Source organism: Falco punctatus, assembly GCF_963210335.1.
Source record: "Falco punctatus genome assembly, chromosome: 13".
In the NCBI taxonomy this organism is placed as follows: Eukaryota; Metazoa; Chordata; class Aves; order Falconiformes; family Falconidae; genus Falco; species Falco punctatus.
This window is the reverse complement of record NC_137593.1, coordinates 22,455,434-22,480,081: the sequence shown is the minus strand read 5'-3', so window position 1 is coordinate 22,480,081 and position 24,648 is coordinate 22,455,434. Positions and strand designations below refer to the sequence as shown.

Sequence of the window (24,648 nt, the reverse complement as noted above, 5' to 3'; positions counted from 1 at the left end):
ATTTAGAAACAAACCAAATAAGTCTTGGAAAACTCAGAATCAGATCTATATACTTAGCTCTTTTAAGCTGAGGATGACTTGTGGTGGACTTGGCAGTGCTGGGTTAACGGTTGGACTTGATGATTTTAAAGGTCTTCTCCAATCTAAGGGATTCTATGGTTCTATGATACACAAATGAGATTAAAACTAACTCACAGTAATAAAACATTTGCCCCAGTTGCCACAGAGTGACTGCAGTGTATTTGTTCACCCTCTTCTTTGAGATGAAAGACATGTGCTGTGTCAGTCAACCTCAGAATAAAATACACTACAGAGTTCTGCGAGATTCAGGTTTTTATCTTGGGAAAGTCAAAGAGCAAAACATGTCTTACCTCTGTAAGTCAGGTACTAAATGCAGACTCACCTCTTTTAGGTGCTTGCTCTTCCTTCTGCGTTCATTTCAATGTACATGGAGGGGGAAGTGCTGAGGAGGGAGAAAAAGGATTGCTTTTATTTGTCACTACAAGTTAAATAGGCATTTCTGATAAAATGCAACAAGGTGTTTCCTGTGAGAACATCAGTAGCTATAAAGAAGTATACTTGGCAAGCATGCTATATAAATGTATTTTCAGGAATTCCTTTTAGATTAATTGGTATTCTTGGGGTATTTCTCAAGAGAAAAAAAATTGTTAAAAGATGATACTTCCCTCACCAAATCTTCTTGATTTAATGGACATCCACACTGCTGTTTGACATGTTAAATAAACCATTCTGCATAATAACTGTCAGAATTCAAGATATACTAATAATGTATTCTACCCCTTTTTTCTCTTAAGAATACCAAACAAATCTTTCGGCTGTTTCCTGAAGTCTTTGAAAATTTATTTTCTTAAGTGAAAGTAAATGTCTAAATTGTATAAATATTAAGCAGAAGAAAAAGCATGGACTAGACAGTGAGTAAACAGTTGAAAATATCAGTTTGGAAGGACTGTGATTAGATATGTACTTATTTGCATATAGCATTTACTTGAGCAAGGCACGTGAGAAAATCCATTCGGTTTGTACTCAGATATGTTTCACTGAATAATATATATTGAAATATTTGTTTTGTAAGGTAAACAAAATATAATTTTAAAACAATCAGCATTAAACTGCATTCTCTTTTCAATTAGTGAGGTTATAAGGGCAAAGAAGTGCCTGCCAATCCTCCATCTCCAGTTTCTCTGTTTCAAAATATACTGTCATGGAAAATGTTTTCTGCTTTGCTTACCGTCCTAAATAAGGTGTCAATATAGTGACATCTGAAGAGAGTTTTAGGGCTGTTGTTGCCAGGGTTTCATATTGTTTGTCTATGGGTGTGTAACTGGTACCTCATTTAGGAGCTCGGACTTGCTCCACTGTCAGTAAAGCCCTGAGAATGAGATTTGTCTTGAGAATGAGATTCCTGTGGCTTTCCCCTACCTTAGTAGAAACCAAGAGGTTTCTCTTCCTTTTATGCATGCAACTAGACGTAGGAAATATAAGCTGTGTATCTAGTTTCCTCACCAAAGGCCCTGTGAGGAAGCAATAACTTGCTTAAGAGTCGCACAGGTAGCAAGGAAGTTTCTCTTCTGTTTCCTTCTCTGGTTAATGTTCTTCTGATACTTAGTTGAGGTTCCAGAAAGAAGGGGTTAATTTGCACAGTGTTCAACCTCCTTTGTTCTAGGACTGTTCATACACATTCTTTTACAACTACATGGCAATGACAAGATAGCTGCTTTAAGGCCTTTGAAAGCTAATTTAGAAAGAAATAGATGTAAAACAGCAGTGTAGAGGAATGTTTATTTAATTTTCCAATCTCCCTCCCCACAGATGAAGCTAACACAACATCAGCATATGTACTAGAGACATCCAAGTTCCAATACAGATAGTAGCTATGGAACGGCTTCCTCACAAAGGAGTACAAATTACTCCATCTAACAACCACTACTGCTAACGACTAGAAGAGTGGTGATGCTCTAGGCTCAGAGGCATAAAAGCACTGGGCCAGAGCAAGGCAATTTGGTGGGTTGTTTTGATATTTTTCCTTCACTGACTGCCACCAGCTGTCAGAAATCAGGAACTTCCTCAGAGAGAGTTGGTGATCAAATTCGAGCAGGGCTATGCAAGCTAAAGTTCAAACTACAGGTTTTACGTGGAGGTTAAGTGTGCAATGATATTCTTATGGAAAAAACACTGAACTTGTAAATTGTGATGATGCTATTCAATGTACTGTCCATTGATTTAACTGATGGCAGTATATAGAGTCCTTCTTTTCCCATATACAGTATAGTTTTCTTCCAGCATGCCTTAATTACTACATAGATGCTGTATCTATTGTCACTTCAGAGGCAGGGCATATTGATTTTACAGACAGGAAAAAAAGTGTGTCATGTGATGGAGCTGCTCAAGGATAAAAGTAGAAAGGGAAACCCAAAGAGATTATCTTTAAAAAAACAAAACAAAACAAAAAAACCAAAACCAAAAACCCCAACAGTATATAATATTAATATTTTAGAGCTCTAAAGTCTCCTGAAGAGGTTGTGGAGATACTGGGGACATATTTGCAATTTGCCCAGCTCCACTTAGCGGTCAAGAATATAGTGCCCCTTTGCCACAAATGTTTTAATCCTTTCCAGCTTCAGCAATGCTTAAAGCCAACACTTGTGGCAAGTATCTGTCCTAATGCACAGAGCTCATTACTGAAATGGAACGTATGATGCCACAAGACATAATAATTTATGTTCCTGGATAAATTTCGTTAATCTGTGTTTGCACTATGCTTTTGTTTATTTTCAATAGCTGTTCCCCAAAATGAATATGCTGGTAGATAATCCTGTAGCACAAAGACAATTTCAAGTGCATATCTGTTGATTCTCAAAAAAGCAATTTTTTACTGTAAAGCCTGCATATTCACAGAAGAGATATATTTTTGTTCATTAATTTAGAAAACAGAAATGCACTAGGTGACCCAGCAAATCCAATGAAGTAAGCATATCTGAATAATGTGTATCTGCATACTGAATTACATACTTGGCGTCTACACTGGGACATTTTTAGCAGTATATCTTTTGTTCTTATTGTTGATGGAATAATTAAAATAAAATCGCACAAAGAAATTATAAGGTGTTTGTAGACAAAGAGAAAAAGAGATAAAATGTGAACTGTGTGACTTATTTCCCTATATCACTTAATCAGCTTTTGCAGGCAGCTTAGCTACTGAAATTTAAGGCAAGGATCTATTAGAAGTCAAATGAAAGCAGAAGAGTTATAGCAAAAACAATGCCCTAAGGAATATTATTTTCTTTTTTAAAACTAAAATGCCTTAATTGTAGAAGTCTGTGGATGAGAACTGACAATACGAAAACAGTTAAGACACTAGATGGATTTCTAAAGTAACAGATAAAAGCTCATTCGTCTTTAAAGTCCCCATTCATCAGAGACAATGGTTACAAAGCCCAGAGTGGGAGAGGAGAAAACCTGTTCCATTCGCAGCCTTTATGCAAAACTCATCAATCTCCTGCATAATGACTAGACTGCCTAAAACACTGAAGAAATTTTGGGGTTTTTTTGCATGTGTAAATATACATCTTTCTTTTAAAAATTGCAACTATGTGTAACTTTTTCACTTCTACTTGAAATTCACTGCCAAATGTTTCCAAATTAATATCTTTTTAAGGCTTGCTTTCTTACAGCGGCACTATTCCTTGGGTCCCTACTAAAGGTGCTATAAAATTGTCTCTCAGAGCCTTGAAATCTGTTGCCTTTGAGGTCCTTGTTTGTATGCAATACAGTGTTTTCTGTCACTGTTATAAAACTATATCAAAAAATACATAGTAAAATATTTTATGTATGAAAAAATATAAAAAAGTTCTATCAAAAGATATTGGAACCATTGAAGTATCTAGTGTCACCAACAGAAAAGAGCAATGCCAAAATTTGTGAATTTTTACAAAGCTCTTTCAGAAAGGACTATTTTGGAGATGGAAAGAAAAATAAGTAGTATTTTTCAAACTGGAAATAATGTCCCTATCCCCATCCAAATATCGTCTTTGTTCTATACTCTGCACAAGGGTAGTGGGTGCCATGCTTTGAAGCAGATTTACAAAGCATGTGGCTGCTTTCAGAACAGGGCAGAGGGTTTGCTCTAGGTGCTATAACTGAGTGGGTAATGCTAATGCATTGAGGCATAATATCAAAGGGAGATTCCCTGTATTTGTTGTCTCCTTTAGTGAAGTGAGATAAAAATGCAGAGCCTGAGTTGCCTCTGCATGTTTACAGTTTTTACAATGATGACCTCCATCAGCTCTGTCGAGACATGCTTGCAAATAAGGAAACTATTCCATTGTTGGGGGTTTTGTGTAAGCACCGTACATATTCTGTACAGGAGCATACAAAGGATTTGAGGTAAATGTTTTGCTTGCTGAAGGACTTGTAGATTTACAAATATAGTATAATGGACATCCAAAGGGAAAGTGCTGATGTTAATAAAAGCATAACAATGATTAATAATAATAACTATTAATTAATAAGTGTGATAATAATTCAGCCTCTTAATGAAGATACAATGCCCTGCAACACTCCATTAAGTGGAAACAGTGCCTTCTTTACCTTCTGTAGACTTTGCATTATTCTGGGCATACACAGGCATTGGAGAAGATATTTTTGTACAGAAACAGTAAGACACTAAGCATGACTAATTTTCTATTATGCTACTTTACAAAAATACGCAATTTATAATCCCAAGTGTAGTCCTGACCTCCTTGCAAGCAAGCAGAGGTAAGCATTAGTATTCCTGCTGCTTGGATATTACAATCCCTATGTGAATGTGTTTCTTCCTTCATTAATGATCCTGGTTTGCTATAAATGAATGTAACAGCCTTCTCCAGTGCAGCCTTGATTATAAAGTGGCTTAAATGTTTTTTCCTTACTGAAATACTACTAAACAGCCGAAAACAGAAGTATTGAGACACAGAATTCAACTGCCATGAAGAAAAACTGCTACTGAAGTGTTCCATGGTCTTATAAACAGTTACAGTTCTGTAAAGGCCAGCACATCCTGCAGTGACATTCCAGCAGATGTGCATCAGTTCAGCCAGGGTGATTCATATTCTGTAAACTTAGCTTGATCAAACAGAAGTGCACATTCTTTTTTTTTTTTCAATTTAAGTCACATCTGTTGATAAGAATCCAATTGTAGAAGTGAAATAATTCATGCAATTTTAATGTTTAATGGAAATCAGGAAATCATACTTAGAATTTTTACATAAAAAGGAAAAGACAGGATATTTGAACACCCTTGTGATTTCTGTCTTTTATTCTTTTATTCACTGTCAAAAAGTTAAGCTCTGTGTTTGCAGATTTAAAACACCTCTAGTACGTGACAGAAATGAAGGTTTTGGTCAGGCTGGCCTCATCAGCCCAGCTATTCGCAGTGACTACTACGCTCTTAGTAAACCATTGTATCTTCAAGTTTTTAGCGCATAACTCGCTGTCAGTAACCGGTCTTTTATTCAGCCCAAGTACAGAGAGAGTGTCCATTTGAGGAGATCCCCATTTCTTTTGGTATTTGACCTTTGAGCATGAGCAGCACCACAACACAGCTGCCTTCTGCCCTGGTTTGGGGTTATGTATTTTTCAGAAGATACTAGATACATTTCTTCTCACGTGCAACTATGTAAATTTGGATCCGTTAATAAGATTGGAATTTAGCCTAATTTACTTTAGAGTTAGTGAAAAAATGTGACCCAGTCAGCTGACCAGTTTGTTAGCAACATATTTTAACAAAAACAAAAACGAAACAGAAGGGGGGGGGAATAACAGAAATTTAAAAAAGCTCTGATGGTATTGAATTTCTTGTTTTGATGTCAGTTAATATTTAGGGTGCTATAATAGATTAAATGCAGTAGGTTAAAAGATAAAATGCTAAAACTCATAGCAAGAGGAAAGAGTAATAGAGATGCTTGGGAAAAATATCTTAAAGGTAGATGGGAGGGCTATGTATCAGAGGGTATTGCTGGCTGCAAATACTTGAAATGGAAGATTCTTTCAAGAACACAAAGCTTAGCCTAACTCAAAGAGTTTACCACTCTGCTGATACTAGCCAAATCACAATAAAAGAAAGATGGAAAAGAGCACTCCAGTTAGGTTGAAAGCATTTTAGCATTTTCAGATGAAATTGTTAGTTTGTACCTTCACCTTTTTTTTTTTTTCAATTTTATTTTTTATGTCTGAAGTATGTTTGCAATGAAATACTGTGACTGTTGAAAAACAATTATTTGGGATTATTTTTTTCTACAACGTATCTAAGATTTGATGTGGTTTATTTCTAACAGGGAATTTTAAAAAATATAAAAGCAGTTCTATTCTATTCTTGTGAGCCTCCCAGTTCACATTAGTATTCAGCAATTAAGAGAAGTATTGTGAAACTGGCACCAGGTAAGCCAGAGTGGAACAGAGGGAGCGCCAGTGTCTGTGGGGTAGGGCACAGCAATTTTTGATAGAGGCCTTGCTTAGCCAGAGTTTGTCTGCCTCCAACTTTTCCCTTTTGGAAAAGTTTGTAGCTTTTCCAAAGCATGAAGCTCATTTGGGAGAGGACCTGCATTCATGTTTTGTAGTTACAAACATCTCCATGCTAGATCATGTGCAGTCCATTGGAGTAGCCAATAGCCGTGTTCTGAAATGAATGCACAGATTTTATTCTCTAGACCATCTAGACTTTTACTTCACAACAAAGCTGGTATAAATATATAACATCTTCTAATCCTAATCCTTATGTGGAAGGGGTGCAAAGTTTAAGCCTTATATATCAGTCATCCTTTAAAGAGGATCTGATTCATAAACATCCATGTTGTGAGCATCAATTACAAATGACATCCAATTTTTCAAAATATGGTGGACTGTGCATGTAGAAATAATGTCCACATAACCTCCCCCAGATATGTCATGGTAGGAGTTGTCTATGTATCCTGCTTTCCACTATATAAGAAAGTCGTCACACATCAGAGCGTGGAGACATCTTACGCACCCTGCAAGAACTTAGGAGGGGTTGGTCTTTCTTTTTCAAACTGTGGCCAGAGCAAGACAGTGCCAGTGTTGCTGCTGTACCTCATAACCTTGTGGTAACAGCAGTCACCTTTAAGATAGCAAACCTGAACTGTAATTGCTGTGGCTAAGAGGATTTTAACATCTCCCATCTTTAAGAAGAATGCCACATTAGAGTGATGCCGTTTCCCTTCTATCACCTTCACTACAACAGTGTTTACGGAATCAGAATTGTAATTTAGCTGGGAAGACACCTCAGGAGGTCTCTGGGCCAACCTCCTCCTCAAAGCAGTGGCAGCTATGAGCTTGGGCCACGTTGCTCAGGCCTTTATTCTAGACAGGTCTTGAAAAATCTCCAAGGATGGACACACAGCCTCTCTGGGCTGCCTGCTCTACTGCTTGACTCTCTACGTGGTGAAATGAAGGCTTGCTTTATTACCAGTCTGAACCTGTTCCAAATTATGTCCATTGTCTCTTTGCCACGACATGTACCACTGGAAAAGCCTATCTCTGTCTTGTGGGAACTTCTCCCCAGGCTTTGGCAGGCTGCTGTTACCATCCCCCTTAACACTGCCCCACGCCAGGCTAAATAAGCTCAGTTTCCTCAGCCTCACCTCACATGGCAAGAGCTGGCCATTTTCTTGGCCCTCCACTGAATTCACTCCAGCTTATCAAAGTATTTCTTGTGTTCAGGGGTCCAAACCTAGACAAGGTATTTTAGATGTGGTCTAATGAATGCTGAGTAAGGGGTCGGAGGGGTGCGAAGAAGTTCAGAGCATGTTAAGACACTACAAAAGGCATCAAGGTGTGAATAGGGTGGCATGCTCTTGTTTTTAGAGCTGGGTTAAGGTGCTTTCTTTAACCTGTAGAACATAACAGTTCAGACCACTTGGGCAGAAAGGAGTCGGTGTCTCATACCTGTGCTTAGCTGTTCATAGTGAGTAGAGAGCTTTCCTTGCTGCCTTGTCTTTGTTCTTACTGCCTTTTTTTTTTTTTTTTTTTTTGGCAGATGTTTGAGTGTATGCTGAGAACACTTCCTCAGCAAAGTAACACAAACCAGAAAGATGGGAGTAATATCTGCTTTCTCAGCTCTAAAGGGACAGGCTCAAAGTACACAATGAGTAGCACTGATGGGATATGCAGAGCGGTTTGTGTGGTCAGAGTGATCTTCTGAACTTTACTTAAGGGACTTTCAGGAAGCTAGTTAGAGGGCTGTGAATATGCGTGGCTCTTCAGTACTGAGCTGAGGCACTGGCATGCTTCTCAAAGTACAAGTTCTCTCTGTGTATCTTGCATGAGTATGCCCCAGCTGACCTAAGTGAGACTAAAAATGCTGTTAACTGTGAAGTGCATGTTCTTATGTGTGCATGCCTAGCTCTGAGGTACAAAGCCATAAAAAGAGACATTTTGCAGACAATGTCTAGATTGCTAGAAACAAGTCTGTTTCTAGGCAGCATGTGCCTCTTGGACCAAAGTACTCTGGTTTCAGTCTGTTCCTAAGCATTCCAATATAAAACAGAAAAATCTCTGACATTCTTCATTTAGAAGATGTGAAGAGCTTTAATGCCTTGGGAAACTTACTTCATAACATTTATATTGAATCTGTTTTCATCTATTTCATAAAAGCATATTCCAATGTAATGGCCTGTAATCAGCGCTAACACTTCAAGCCAGTTAATTCACTGTGATTTGATTAATACATTTTAGAGGCAGACTGACATGATGGAGTGATTAGATGAACCTAGCCATCCAGCAATGTTTGAAAGCCAAGCTTACTCATCTGTAATTTTATCTCATTAGGATAGCTTTATAAATTAGATTTTTTTAAATAAAGTTATTACTTGATGTAAGTAAAATTTCTTTATTTGCCAAACTAGTATATTTTATAATTTTATTTTCATGGCTTCACTGCAATTGTATTACACTCCGTTGCCACTGAGGAATGCTTGCAGGGAAAAAAATTGGCTTTCTATGTTAAGAAGGTGCAGAAGGTGTCTGAAATGGCAGCATAACAAATGACATATCACAATTATTCATTTCATTATTTTGTTGCCTGTGAAATGGCAGGCATGAAACACTACCTGTCGCTGAGTGACGAGGATGTATTCCAGAGATTTTAACTAATTTTATTGCTTCCTTGTAGCATATTTGTTTTCACACTGGGACCCAATACAAAAACTGAAAGATCTTTTGGTGAAATATACATGTGTCTGTGTACCTAAGCTGTATTGAAATTGCATGACAATTAAGCACCTGACCAGCCTGGGTGCTTTTGAAATCTCAGGAAGCAACAAGCTGAGACTTTAAGTACCTAAATTCCCTTTAAAATAAAACTTGATGTATTTATGCGTTGAAATTTAAGGAAATAATGCAAATGATGGTTTGAGGACTTCACCAAGCTGCCTATGCTTCTGCTATCTTATGTTACAGAATGTATACAAAAAATAAAGGTTAGTAAGTACTTTGTCTTGTGTGGACATCTGCAGTTGGACACATGCATTTTGCTTGGAAGGTCTGAAGCCCAGTTGCTGGGGTCTTTGATTGTGATTTTGTGAAATTTTGTGTCTCCAGAAAGCATTTCTTTGAGAAATCTAACTGCCCTACTGGTCGGTCAATAGAGTAATCAGACTAGCTGCACATTATCATGCTCTTTGTGTGTGTAATGTCCCAAAATGTCTGGGTTTGCTATACAGTGCTCTTGGTTGAATGTGAAGAGGGTTGTGTATTCATTTAATAGCACTTGGGGCATCCCAAGTTAGGCAGTTTAGGGCTGCAAACCAGAAGTACTCTGGAACACTTCTCTGAAAAGTGTCAAGTATTACTGCCTATAGTTTTTGTCATGCAATGTCTCTCAAGCTCAGGCACATCATTCAGTTTGTTTTATATAAAACGTCTGACACAAGCGGTTGTGATGCATCACATTCTAATGATCAGGTCAGGAAACTTGGCAAGCTGTTTTTCCTTGAAAGGGAAGACTGTATAATACTATTTGTGATTGCTGTTTGTTCAATAAAGTTTTCAGTCTTCCAATTTATTTACTTTCAATTTTGGTTTCAGTTCATTTAACCTTCAGAAAACATTTGTGCTGTCTACTGCTTTACAAAAGAAAGGCTCTAGCAGCCCCTTGCTGCATTTATCTCTTCCTGTGGACCTATGATGTCTGCAGTAATAAATGTATCCGTTTGAATCAGAAGTGATTAAGTGCTTGTTGAAATGTCTTCTGGAACAAAACATTAGCTTTTGCTTTCAAAGGGCAGATATTGCAGCAGATAGCACTTAACCTGGCTAAGGACAAAATGTTATGTTTAAACATCACTTTTCTGCTTGCCTCTATGAAAGTGCATATCTGCATTCAAGCACTTCCATTTCTTAATATATCAAAATAAGTATCTCTACAGAATTGAAAGTAGCATGATTGTAACTATTGCTTTATTTTTAAAAACAGCCCACCCATCCACAATTTGCTGTGATTTATTCCTTTGAACTTGTACATCTGAAGACAAAACAAAGGAAAAAAGATTTAGGCAGGCATTGGTATTTACCTGCAAGACTTCTGTCTTCAGAGGCACTGATTCATCTGGCTGTACATTTCTGAACTAAAACTGAATTTGGCCATCTTGCAGTAATGCCCATTTGTGCAGCTCAAAAATTCATACGAGATTTGACACTAATAGCGTCGTCTTGAACGTACGTTCTAACTGTGGCCATTGCTTTTCAAAGCTGAGATATATATGAGTGAAACCATATAGATCCTCATTTTGCTGACTGTTGGGAAAAATCTCAAGGCCAAAAGATGTAACATGGAGAAGATTTGAGTTTCCTGCCCAAATCAGGTAGACAGACTACTTGTCCATCTGTGTGTATACAGAGCACAACAGAGATCCTTCTAGCGCAGTGGAGGTCCTGATGCATTGCATGGGACTTTCTGAGTGCTAATGCAAAAAGTTAATAATGGCAATTGAATCAAATCATTGTTAATAACTCATCAATGTAGTGGCAAAGTGCTATGTATTTCCTTAATTTGAAACTAATAGGGATCCCCAGTAACTATGCAAATACATCCCAAGAATGCATGTCTGACATAGTTTTGTATTTTCTAAAGTCAATATAGATATTAAGAAACTAATATTATGTATTAACAAATGTGAAAATACAGAGCAAATACAAAATAGTCTGATCTTTCTATTTTATCTATATCTCATTTTCAAAGAGTGTGTTTTAAAATGCCTCTACTTACCAAAAATATTCTGTAAGTGTATGAGTATTTATCAATATTGTGTTAATTTTCATTAATTTTAGTGATGTATGAATTGCAATCGTGTTATTTTTTTTCTATGAGTGGAATTTGGAAACAATGGGAAACAATTTGGAAACAGAAAAAAAAATATGGACTATAAAAATCAGTCACCTGACAGTAAGTGTTAATTAAAATTTTTCTCTTGCATTCTGTCTTTCAGATTTGTGACAAGGAATGGCATTACTATGTTGTCAATGTTGAGTTTCCTGTTGTTACATTATACATGGATGGAACAACATACGAGCCTTACCTTGTGACCAATGACTGGCCTATCCACCCTTCACACATAGCCATGCAGCTGACAGTCGGTGCTTGTTGGCAAGGTAAGATGACAGCCAATAGTAGACTGTAGAATTATGAATTCAGACCAAAAAAAATCCTATTCGTGTCACTGATTGCATAGTAAATCAGTTACTAACAGGTTTATGGTATAAAATCAGAAGTAAATCCAGAGCTCATAATGAATCAAATCCAAGGATAAAATGGATGGGACATCAACAGTCTTTGCATTTCCACTATCTAAAGAATATATATTATTCTTTATATATAAAGAATATTATACTGTGTTTAATACAGCTTGTGTATTCAACATGAAAGATTGCCTTCTTTATCCTTTGTCTTCACTTTTAATGGTTTTCCCTTGTTCTCCAGCTTTAAGCAAACTCTCAAAATATTGTTCTAAAGAACTCCAGCTATCTCCTTTTAGTGTCTGCCTCAAATTTCTTTCATAACTCATGGCCTGATTCTGCATTCTTCACATGGGGGTATATATCACCAGTAATTCCACTAATTTTATCAATTCACTGTGTTACAGACCAGATGTTAAAGCAAGAGTAAAATAAAATCAAGTCACAACCCCAGAGCTCTACTTGTATGGGCATTTGCTTAAATATTAGTTTCTCCTGTTTTCTAACCTTTATAAATCTGTTGTTCTCTTTCTTTTTTCTGCTCCTTCTGCCACTCCTCCTTTTTCTGTTCTCTGCCTTAACCCTGAAGCAGTCCTCTTTTTCGGCTCATCTGCTCTTCTAAAGTTGTCTCCATTACTCTTCCATGTTGATTTTCTATTTATGCATTGAGTCTTGTTTTCACTTAAGACGAAGTATGAAGTGAAGCCAACTGTATAATTAAGAAAAAATACTTTGACCCAGATCATATTTCTTCCTCAATCTTTAATGCTGGCTCACTTTCTCTGTTATTACCTTCTTGCAAGTTTAATCTCTGCTCAATTACAACACATTATCTGCAAAATTTGGACATCTTATGCATGGCAGAGCTCTTCAATGTAAATAGTATCGGAAGCCAATACAGCTGTTAGATCATGGGCACCCTGGGGTAAAGATCCAATCTTTACTTTGATGACAACATGCAGAATAAAGCCACACTAATTCTAAAAACAAGATTTGATAAGTTTTGAGTATTGATCACTGAGATAAGCATTATGATAGCCAGCTAACCAGCATGACACTAATCCCATGTATTTGTAAAATTATAGACCGATTATTCTCTAACTGATAATTTACATGTGTAGGCTTCTGTCTCTGTAGGATGATCTTCAGTTCTATTGGAATTTTTCACTGCTGTTAAATACATAGCAGAACCAATTTAACTTTAAGGTGTTAATATTCTAAGGGAATGTTACTCATATTTTAGCTAAAAATACCTATCAAAATCTTTAGAAACTGGAACTTTGGTTTAGCCAGTAGTTTACTGGGATGAACAGTTGACAGATAGCAATTTGCTTTACATGAATTTTCTCTTTGATCTGTTGGGGTTTTTTTTCTTGTGTAGTTTTGGTGCATATTTTAAAATCAGAATTCCAGAGTTAACAAATGCAGATGCCGTTCTTGAATGGAGTAAAATCAGTTCTTTCCAGACATGAGCAAATTCCATAGGGACTGTGAATAATCCTTGAGTGTTGCCTTCTGAAAAATCAGCATTTCTTAGTGGCCATACTAAAGAAATTTTATTTTAATCCCTTACTTCATGTTTATTTTTAGGTTCTTCTGTATAGGTTTACATAAGTATCTTGGTGCATTATTTGTATTATTTCTGCCCCTTCTTTCTTTCATACATTGTGTTTTATCATTCTCTAATAGCAACCTTGGGGGGTGTGGGGGGTGTGGGGGGGTGCGCGCGCTCCTAAAAGTCTCAGTACTGGTGGGAATCCACTCCCCTCAGCCCTCACCTGAATCTCATGTTAATCATCGTGCAGATGCCAAGTTTTGAGAACCGTGGAGTAGTAGCTTTATCCATGGAACACGCACTCTGTAAGCAAGAGCTATGCCAGTTGTGCCACAGCGCTGCATCTGTGCATTTCATCTATCTCCACGCAGCTGAATACAATAAGAATAGTCTTGTTTCCTTTGCATCTTTGTCTCTTTAACTCAAATTGTTAAGAGAAAGAATTAAAGTAAAACTTCTCATATAAGTTTTCAATAAATTTAGACAACAGACTAAATTTAGTATTTAGGATGCTAAACAAATACAAAGTTGCAGTTGTCGACAGTTTTAGCTTTGCCTTGAATAATTTGATGGCTCAATGAATATCATACAGGGTAAGCTTCTTTTTTGGTGAAACATCTGATTTAAACTACTGAAATTTTGCCTACTGCTGCTGTCAGTATTTGCCACAAGATTATGTTTTAGCTATTTTAATTGTGTGAGAATTGGAGCTCATCAAAAATAGAAAACAATTTTCCATCTCATGAAAATGTCAAGGTTTAGCTAAGATGCTGTGCTAAAGAGTCTGATAAGCTATCACTTGTCAGGAATAAGATGAACTTCTAATGCTTATATGAAATAAGATTTCAAGATACTGCTTTTGGCAAAGCTTATCTTTTGATAGCTTTGTTTTGATCATCTCGTACTATTTTAAATGAATGGTATGGAAAGTCACTTTGTTAATAAGATTCAGCACTCCAATCTGTTGAACTGTAATTATTAAACATATAAACCCAATCTATTCCATTCAAAATGTTAATTTTCAAAATTCCTATATTTCAAGAAAAAGTGGACTTACCAAACAAACAATTGGACTATAAATAGTTTCAGTAAAGCTGCTAACTGGGTCTACTGAGGGTAATACATTTTGGCCAGTAAGAATAGTCTAAACCTTTCATTTTCAAAACATTAGAAAACTGCTTTACAACCATGAATGATTTATTTTGTGAAAAATATGCAGTGATTTTGGTGTCATAAGCCATTCAGGAGAGTCCTTGTTAAGAGAACATGAGGAGTTTATAGCTCTGGTTTGCTTGGACTGTTTCCTCCCCTTTTTATCAAAACACTGGCAGAATAGGAACACAAATTCTAACTTCTTCCTTCAGACAGGACAAGACTTTTTTTTCTGTCTTTACTAAACCATTTTATAGTTCTGAGTCCACAGTATCCATTTATCAAAGTCAAGTTATTTGAAAAACAATCTCAACTCAGACAACTAAATGAACCAGAAGAAATAACATTCCTTTTTCTTACCACAGCAATTTGGATTTCCTCAGCAGAAAGTAAGTAATCATGACTGTGGGGCAGCTTAAAAACTGATGGGGAGCAGGAAGAGTGTATTTAGAGGGCAAAGCAAAAAATCGAGAACAAAAATAATTGTAAAGTACTCTGTTAGCACTTAATAGGAAAATCTGCTACTGCTCTAAAGGATTTACCCTTTCATATATGACAATTTTCAATCTGATCTGGAAAGTGGGAATCGTTCTGCTGTTTCTTGAGGAATCTGAGAATCCTCCAGGTTATGAGACAAGTGACTCTTGCAGCTCTGGTCTTTTCATCACTTACACTGATACTTAGGTTAGGTAACAAATTGGAGCTTGCAGCTCCTTGTCTTTCTCAGAGGTATGTCATGAAAGAGTCTCGGGCACAGAAAGAGGATTCTTTTCTTTGAAATTAATATTTTCTGTTATTAATATTTCTATTCCAGAGTAACTCTTTCCTGACTTTTATAGCCTTGTTTATAGCACCCATTATGAAAAGTTAGGTTAGTTTTTATTTCTACCTTCAGCTGCTCAAGTGAAATATAAAAGCAGTTTAAGTTTAGTGCTGTTCTCCTGAATCTAACATGAAAACAAACCAAATGTGTAATCTCTCAGGTTTACACAATAAATTTAAACTTTAGCTTATGATATGCTTGCTGTCCCATTTGCATCAAACCAGTTACTTTTTTTTACTTTTTTTTAAATTACATCAGCATTCCAGTTGTGATGGGCAAGTCTGTCCTACATCTTTACCTTTTCCTTGGCAGTGTAAAAAGCATGCCTAATTTGTTTGTTTTATGCAATATTTCTTTAAATAATGTGAGTGAAGTGCTAGGACCCCTAAAAGGAGGAAAAAATAGCCTTTTCCTTAAGAGCAGAGTCTTGTCTAGGGGGCAAGAAGGTGCTGGAGGCAGAAGTTAGGGTCCCCATTTGTAGATGGCAGCCTGGAGACAAGCAGAGTGCAGATGGCTGAAAGCACAGAGCCAGGCTTTAAGGGTGGTAGGAGCGAAGGTTCCTAGGGTCTGTCAGGCACTGGGTGAAGTTTACTGCAACCCAGGATGTGACTCCGTTACCTAAACCCAAGCCTGGGGGAGTTTCCAGCTTTAATGACACATCGGGCATGAGGAAAGTTGTATTAAAAAAACTCCTTTTTACCTTTTGTTCTGGCATAATCAATATTTATTTTCTCTCCTTAAAATTATGTATTCTGCATGTTACTCTAGTATAATCTTCCTTTTTTAATTTAAAAATCTTGCTTGTTTCTTCAGGAAGCTCATTGATTTAGTGTCCTATCACAATGGTTAGCATATAGTTAAATGTATTTTAATTTGTATAGTTCATGCTTAACACTGCTATACTTGGAGGGGTGGGGGTAGTTTATTTGAGGGTGGAAGATAAAGAATTGTCTTTAGATTAAACTGTTTGTGTTGACTCAGTTACATGTGACCCTGGAGCAGTGACAGCTGGAGAGGGAAACTTCCTAATCTGTTGCAGCCTGTCTCTAGCAAAGTGCCAGTCTTAGGGCATGGCAAAGCCTAACTCACTTTTTAGCTATGATTCAGTGATGCTAGGCCTGCCAAAAGGTGATACCGACTGCAGAACTAGGCGAGCTGGACTCCTAGTGAACTGAGGGTGGGAATGAACAGTTCAGGGTACTGGTACAGCTGTTCCTGAAATAAGACCTCTATGTACCCTGGTTAAAGTTTGACAGCTTTCTCTGCAGGTACATAGGGTTAAGGATATAACTTAATTTTATCTTCTTTAAAAGGTTTTTTTTTGTTCACATCAGTGGTCTCGTAGATGATTGTCAAGGGTGGGATCTTGATGTAGTTGTGGCTATTTAGGTCAAAAGCTTTTCTGTCTCTAATGGTGAAAGAAGTTTTGACCAAAAAAATTACTCTTTCTCAAGGGTGTCTAAAGGAAACAAATTACTTGCTTGTATGTGTACTTCCCAGCACAAAAGAGACCCCAAAGAAAACATGTGGGAGGTGTCACCCTGGCACTGTCTGTTAACCCCTGCCTCCCTGAATGGGTGTTAGAAGCAGGCACGGTCCATAGGGACAGCAGAGAGCTTCTGAAGGCTCAACTCCGGCTCTCATTTCAATCTCTTCTCTAGCAATAAGAATACTCTAACTTTGCCCTTCCCGCTCAAGATTCTCAAGAGCATTCCAGACAATAAAGATGTAACACAGTTCCGCAGCAAGGAAGCAGAATTAACCTTACTCTCTGAGGGTAAAGTGCAGTATCGAGAGTAGGTGATTTTTCCTCTGGTCACTTAAAAAAATGCATCACAGCAAGAACAGAATCAAACTTCCTGATGAACAACAAAATTGTTCTTATTCTGCCTTTTAGCTTTTGCAGTCCTGTTCATTCTCCTAAGCAATACAAACAAATTAAGGTTAGCTTATCCTGGAGCTGCACTTTTTGGGAGCTTACCTTCGTAAGCACTCCTCTGAGTTCATTATTTTTGATTCAGTTTATATGAGGACATAGCAAATAGACCCTTTTACAGAGTGAGAAATCTCTTCCATTAAACCAAGGTTTATAGGTTCCCACTCTCATCCCTTTATTGCTGAATATTCCGTGGTGAGGGGAGCTACAAAATTTGGTAGCCTAATCGTTGTTTGTACCACAGGCTGCAAACAGATTTCTTCCAAGTTTGTCTGAAAAGATAAGGTCTTTTGTTCATACTCTTTCCCTCCTAAAATGGCTTCTTTATGTATCATTCCTAAAATCCTGTCAGGAAAGTAGTGACACAAGTTAATGACTTGTCACAAGGTTATGTTGTATCTTACCATGACTGTAAGTCATTATTTCTAATGATGCCACCCATTCTGGAGTGCTGGAGCTTCACAGTGTAATTATGCTGGCCACATTGTACAGAGGAAGGTCTTCAGGAGAAGCCTGTCAAGAGGCAAACTTCTTTGTCATGAATATAGCAGAAGGCTATTGTAGTTCCTGTTTTCTAAGGAATTTCTGATTTCTATTTTTCTTTTGTATTCTGTCATTTTCCTCTTTCCTTAACCTAGGCTGGAGACCAATTTTTTTTTGTAGAGTCCCTCTGTGAAATAACCTTATTAACCTTACATGTCAGCACTCTGGTGGCATATCAATCACAAATTACAGTCAGAGAACCAACTTAGTATTCAAGGCAAGAAGAACAGTAAGAATTAAAAGTTGGAGAGGGATCAGATCACTGAGAGACAAATACACTGTGGGCAGTGGTAGTAGTGCCAGGCTGTATCACTCAAGCTTGGACTTCCCCCAGAAATAAAGATATTCAACAGCTAAAGATTAACCCCTGCTGTACATTCTAACATCAGTGGATCGTGCCTTGGTGGCTGATGTAGCTTGCACCAACCTGAGGCCTCAGTGGAGTGAAAGAACAAAACAAATAAATGCAAGACTACCTGGGTAGATTTCAATATGTTGTGATGCTTAATATCTCTATACTGATGCTTCTCTTAGTGCAGCAGTGTTCTCTGTCTCTTGCCCTTCTTATCAAAAACAAGATGGAGCAGATTTCAATGCACTTCACAGATCTTTCCTGGGATTTTCGTGGAAGGTTAGTTTAGGAGGGAGGGTGTGTTCTTGGAGAGCTGCATTTGCATTCAGATCTGTCACTAATTCAGCATAGGTACATGTCCCTTCTTTAATTGAATTCCTGCACTGGGGACTATGCACCAGCAGAAATGTTATTTGGAGAATAGGAATTTAGTTTTTTGGGCAACATTAACATCACTTGGACTGCAATTTACTCTAAGATATAGAAGATTGTAACATTTTTCTGTGATTGTCATAATTTCCCACAGTTCCCCTAGTAATAACAAAAATGTATTGGTTTAATTTTGAGAGATTATATAGAGTGTTTTTCTTATTTTGAGAAAAATTATCTTATGTAGTATAAGTTATATCATGCTTTTGATCTATGGATCTGTTGCACAGAGATAGATTAGTATACGCATACTTAAGAGCAGGTAGCCCTTACTGTTCTGTGTATTTGTCTTATTTAAAATAATGCTTTAAAGTCTAAAGTTGTCTGTCTGAGGTCACCAGGTTATGGTATCGACCAAGAGCAGGGGCAAACTTATATAGTGCCATGTTTGATGAGTGATTTTCTGAGTAATTTTTGTCTGAAAAAAAAATACTAAAATTTTTTTGTGCTGAGAAGGTCTGGGAGTATAAAAGCTGGAGCCACTAATTGGGACTACTCCTGAAATGTATGTTAGGCTGTTTAACAGCCAGTCTGCTTGTCAGGGTATTAAACTTAGCTCCCTAAACTGCCATAATAAAAAGATGAGATAAAATTAGGGGCTTGGACCTGAGGACTTCATAGCCGGAATGTCTTGCAGCTGCTTCCAGATTCACTTCAATCTTTATGTTGGGACCCTGAATAATCGATCACTCCTTAATTATCTGGCTCAGTATAACCAGAGTCTATAATGTCTCAAAAGAATCACATCTCAGTTGGAAATTCTCTTGATTAATCATTTTCAGTGAAAAGCTCGTTCTGCTTAGACTGCCCTGATAATTACTGGCTCATTATTAGGGTACAGCAAAAGGTCTAAAAGAAGATCTGTGAACTCAATAAAGTCACTTGTTTTGACAAAAAGGCATGATTGTTCTCTGAAGATTGGTAAGCAGCACTTTACATCTCTGAATTCAAAACAATACAAATGTAAAATTCAGTGGTAATCAAATTCTGCCATACTTTATATCAACCCAACATGAAATTAAAAAAAAAAAAAAAAAAAAAAAAAGCAATGAACCAAAACCAAACTCAAAATGGTGTTGTGGAAATAGGCTCTGCTTCATTAATGGATGCGCCTTAACCCTATGAATTCTGAAGCCTGATAATCTTCAGTTTCCTCTGGACCCTACAACACTATATCTAACAGAACCTCCTCATGGCTGGGATCAGGTGGTGTTAGGTAGATGACAGTCCTTAACCCCCTAAATTACCATTCATCTGAGAGATTCTAGCTGTTTACAGGAGGTGATGTCTGTACTAGAAGCATTTGTTGTCCATGTGTACAGGGGAGTCACCCTGACTGATCTGCCCACAAATAGGACAGGCATCTGCCACATGCTCATCTAAAATTCAGTAGGTTAATTCTACATTTGACCTTTGTGTTTGAGATTTCAGGCACCAGCGGTAACTGTGCGTGTGACTAGGAATATGCCAAACAGTGGTATAGTAAGGTCGTGCTTTCTTTGGCAGCTTGATCGCTCCCTCTGAGGCGAGGGCTGCTGTGGGGTGCAGCGTACTGTCTCCTGGTGTGTGAGCCCTCCACTGACTTGTGCTCCCTGCTCCAGGGTGCTGTGGTGCTGGGCTTGGTGTGGTCACCAGCTGCGAAGAGCACAGGAGGAAGGTGACTCTCAGCAGTCAGAGGCTTCCTGCTTCCTGACCCTGGCTAGGAGGTGCCCCTGCCTAGCCCTACCCCTCAGCTGCAACTCAGATCATTGGACATTAGGAGACCTTGATAATTCTAGTTATCTAGATTATTCCACTAGCAGCATGTGCTTTATTTTTGCAGCCCGTTCAAAGCCCTGTGCCTATTTTATATCTCAGCTGTCTCTTTCTCAGAACTGTATCTGCTAAATCTCAGATCCCCTATCTCAGAACCCAAGTATCTGCTAAAATAGTTTTTACCTGGTGGGAAGCCCAGCAGGCCAGACCCAGACCCTTCCTCTGTATGTTTTGGTGTCAGTGCGTGCGCTGCACTTGTTCATCTGCGCTAGCATTCGTGCTTAGCAGAAAAAGAAAGTAACTCAGACTTTATCAAGGTGACCCTGGGTAAAGTTCTGCTGGGAGGGACCCCACCTCCCCTAGTGCCCAGGCTGCCCCACTTGCTCTGCATTGATAGAGTTCCAGGCAGAAGAAGTCAGAACTGGCATAGAAGAATCCCAGTCTAGAAAATTGTTATTATTTTAGCGGGTGAAAACTGTGGTGCATACTACTTTGAAAATGACTAAGAAGTGAACAGCATTATAGTGAATAATTATGTATACCAACAGTTCCTCTGGATGCCTCCCGCAGTCTGTTGACACCATCTTCTTGTTATGAGGATAGGATTAACGCCAAAAAAGCAACATCCATCCTCCTGTATCTGCCAGACTTTGAGTGTGGATGCGCATGCTGTGTTGAGTGGAAAAGGCAACACACAATTTTATCATCAAGGTGTGAATAACATTGTGGCCTGTGTTGCCTCACAATTGTGATGTTGACCACAACATTTACATTTAAGGAAGGGAAAGAAAACAGTAACTTCAAAAATTTGCCATGCAAGGGTCTGTAATGAGAGTAAGTAACATTGTTCTCTAGTGTTGTTTCCATCTTTTTTGTGTTACAGACTCAACCTAATTCCGTGACAGTAGGAAAGGTTCTGTTTTCTTTTGGTGGTCACATCATTCGGCGAAGTCTTAACTAACTGACTATCTCCCAAGAGTTGGCACTCACAGTGTATTAATCCACAGTAATCAGTAAAGGTAGAGCTGAGTTACACAACACGTAACACAGCTGAGAAGTAAGTTTTCATGTTCTCTTCGGTCTTGATGCTACAACATTGTGGAGCTGAGCTGTATCGCACTTGTAAGAAAGGGCAAAAAGACCCTGACAGCAAAAAATCTCATGAAACTTGCGGAAGCAATCTAGGTTAGCTGGGTGGCCTGACCTCTGGATAGAAACTGGCCGATGCTGTGTTACAGAACACTTTCTCACTGCACCATGACATTGGAAAGTAGAAGAAATTTTATTACACTTGGATTACCTCAAGATCATCACCAGTGAAGCTCCACTTTGTTCTCTGAATTGTTGATCCAAAGGCTTATGTAATTGATTTAGGTCGTCTTCTTTATCTCAACAATATTGTTGCTTAGGCTCAGTTTGGTGTCAGAACCAAAAGTTAAGTTCAAATTGTTTTAAAGGAGAAAGAGCTGTTGGGAGTACTTATGCATTTTCCTCAGTTGTTTCCTAGCCTGTGGTAATTTCAGTGGTGAGTCACATTCAGACAGTGGAGCTAAGCATTCCTCCTGCCCAGTGAAGCCAGTGGCTCTGAGCTGCCTATAGCTGCGTGTGGCGCTCACAGGCATGGTATGTATCATGCTAGGGGTCAAAGGATCTCTATTTGAAAAGATCTGTATTTAGAAGAATTTGGATAATATTCTGTAAAAAAAGGTACTATCAGCATTAGTTGTAATTGCACACTGTGCCTTAACATGATCCAGAAATACCATTTCTGGATTACATATATTTATACTCATCTCATTTTGGGAGCTAAGAATTTTAGAGTGACGAGGACTTGGAGATTAGCCATCCTTGGCTATATTTGCACCCCCTGAGAAGCTGAGGTCAAATACTTTAAGAATATTAGATTGCAGAAGCAAAAGGAGAGACAGCATTCAAACGTACTAATATAGTAGAACGAAGCATGAAAAAAATATTGATGCAGGCAGGAGTAAAACAGCCAATTGCTGAGGATTCTCAATTTATTCTGACAATATTTTCTTCTTACGTTTTTGAGGATTTATTCCCAGTAATCCTTTTTATCGAAAGTTAGAATACAGGATTGTAGCAGATTGGCTTTAGGTGATTCCTTCAATTTTAGTGAAAGTTTTGTTTTTCACTTCCCAATTTTATTGCATTGGATTTTTTCCATTTGCAATCTAATAATTACTGGCAATTGAAACACACCAGAAAGCTAACATACCCCACTGAGCTGAGAAGATTCCGAAATGCTGAGGTATAAGAATATCAAAATGTCAACATGCTGCAAACGCAAGCTGTGATAAGAGTCAGATATAATGACTTCTGCTCACCTTTGAGGATAAAATTGGCAGGTATATAATTTTGTCTTTAACTCTGGTAAAAGGTGCTTATGGAAGGCTTATTTAGCAGTCCTTTTTCTAATGAAGGGCGAGCTAGTATTCTCTCTTTAAGTTCTCATGTTTTTCCATGTGGAAAAAGCTAGTATTCTCACTGCCCTGGATTACCAAGCATGTCCTATGTAAAACACTTATAATATTGAGAGTAACTCTAGGTTATGGCGAGTGCTTCAGATAATAGCAGGAGTTCCAAGAAAAGCAACAGGAATTATTATAGTCTGCAGTGTTAGTTAAAAGATGTAAAGAAAAGGCCTTGTTCAGCCTGGCAAAGGAAAAGGGAAGACATAGCCATATTTTGACAGCTCATATTCCTCATTAGAAATAAACTTCCAACTCTGAGGATCAGCGGTCATTAGAGTGTATTCCTTGGGGAGCTTCTGTCTTCAGAAGAGTTTAGGACAGCTCAGGCAGTTCTCAAGAGTGGATGAAGTACAGCGGTTCTTGTCTTGGGGCTAGGGGACAGACTGTATCATCCCTCAATGCCCCTTCAGACTCTGCTATCAGTTGTTCTAGTGCAGTTGTCCCAACCCGGATCACCCTGCCGTAACCATGGGCATAGCTTTGCAGATTCTCTCTACTGACATAATACGAGACTAGCTAGCCCCAGCTATTTTTCACTCATGTTTTGTAGAAATACTTGCTTTTTTACATAGCAGTTGATAGCTTCTCCTGAACAAAGATTACATCACCTCATTTACAGTCCGAATTGATCTATACATCTACAGAAAACCCAACCTTAGTCCTGTGAACAAGTAGATAAGCCTGTTCTTCATTACTGCTTTTATAGTGCCTGTATTTGCAGTTGTAAAAGCTTATTCCTGGAAACAGTCATATTCTCTTCCGTGCTTTTATGTTAGTGGTTGGGTAGATGACTTACGAGACAGATGACTTTAAACAAGAATCATCCATCTCTACGGTGGTGGCAACTTCTTGTACACCAGCATTTTTTTGAAGTGGGGCTTGGGTACAGTGAATAGTCTGTATATTCAGTATAGTTTACGCGCAATTACTGTGTCATTGTAAATGACCTAGCAAAGTAACTGTGAGTGCTTTGTCAATGACACCAGAGAAGAACTAGTCCAAAGTGAAAGAACAACCAACAACAACAACAAAAAAATCCAAACCTGAAATTCCTGTTCATAGATATAAGCACTAGTCATGTTGCTTTGTAGCTTTACTTCAGTGAGTTTACCATGCTTGTTTGTCAGGCATAGCCACAGCGCTCAGTTTATTCTAGCTTCTTGTCTAGTCCTTTATACATTTTAATGACCTAGTTTCCCATTTAAATACATTAGCTTATCGGAGGCTGCTTCTTATTTTGCATCTCCTTAGAGCTCAAGATCTACTGGCAGATTTACTGTAGGTTTCTAAGTTTCAAAGCTCCAGGATTAGTGTTGGTGTTTGAGCCTTGGAACTTGGTGTCTTCAGAATTCTGTTAGGGTTATAAGAATTTGAAGCATCACAGCACAATGTATTTCTATTATTCTTCTGTAAGTTCTTATCTGGTTTTCTCTCTTTGTCTCCTTTTTTTTGAGACAGGTATGGTTTACATTTTATTAATTTGGCTTACCTTTTTCTGTCCAGATATATTGCTGCTGTATTTGTAGCAACAAGCACTTTTAAAGACAATGTAAACAGATAAATATAACATCATTTTTTTTTCTGAAAAGTAAATCTCTCCGTAATGCACTATTTATTTACCAATTAATTGTCTTGTTAAGTATCAGAAAGGCCAAAATTACAACATAAACTAATCCTGCACCTTAGCAGTTGCATATGTGAAATTCTCTATGAAGCCTCACAATAATTCTACCCAGAGGAAATTTACTGTAGAATGGACAAAAAGAATGAAAGAGTGGAAAAGAATAATCTCTCTTTGGGGTGAAAAGAGAGGCAGTTTGTGCTGCCATCTTAACAAAAAAGAACAAAACCTGTCTACTATGA

The 24,648-nt window shown here is 37.9% G+C and overlaps 1 protein-coding gene across 1 annotated transcript in view; it reads left to right on the top strand.

Annotated features, from left to right (window-relative positions):
- Positions 1–24,648, top strand: part of CLSTN2 (calsyntenin 2) — a 416,233-nt gene that overhangs the window by 374,870 nt on the left and 16,715 nt on the right. Inside the window, exon 9 of the mRNA XM_080410323.1 lies at positions 11,499–11,661. Within this exon, the coding sequence (XP_080266449.1) occupies positions 11,499–11,661 (163 nt within the window). The remainder of the gene's footprint in view (positions 1–11,498; positions 11,662–24,648) is intronic.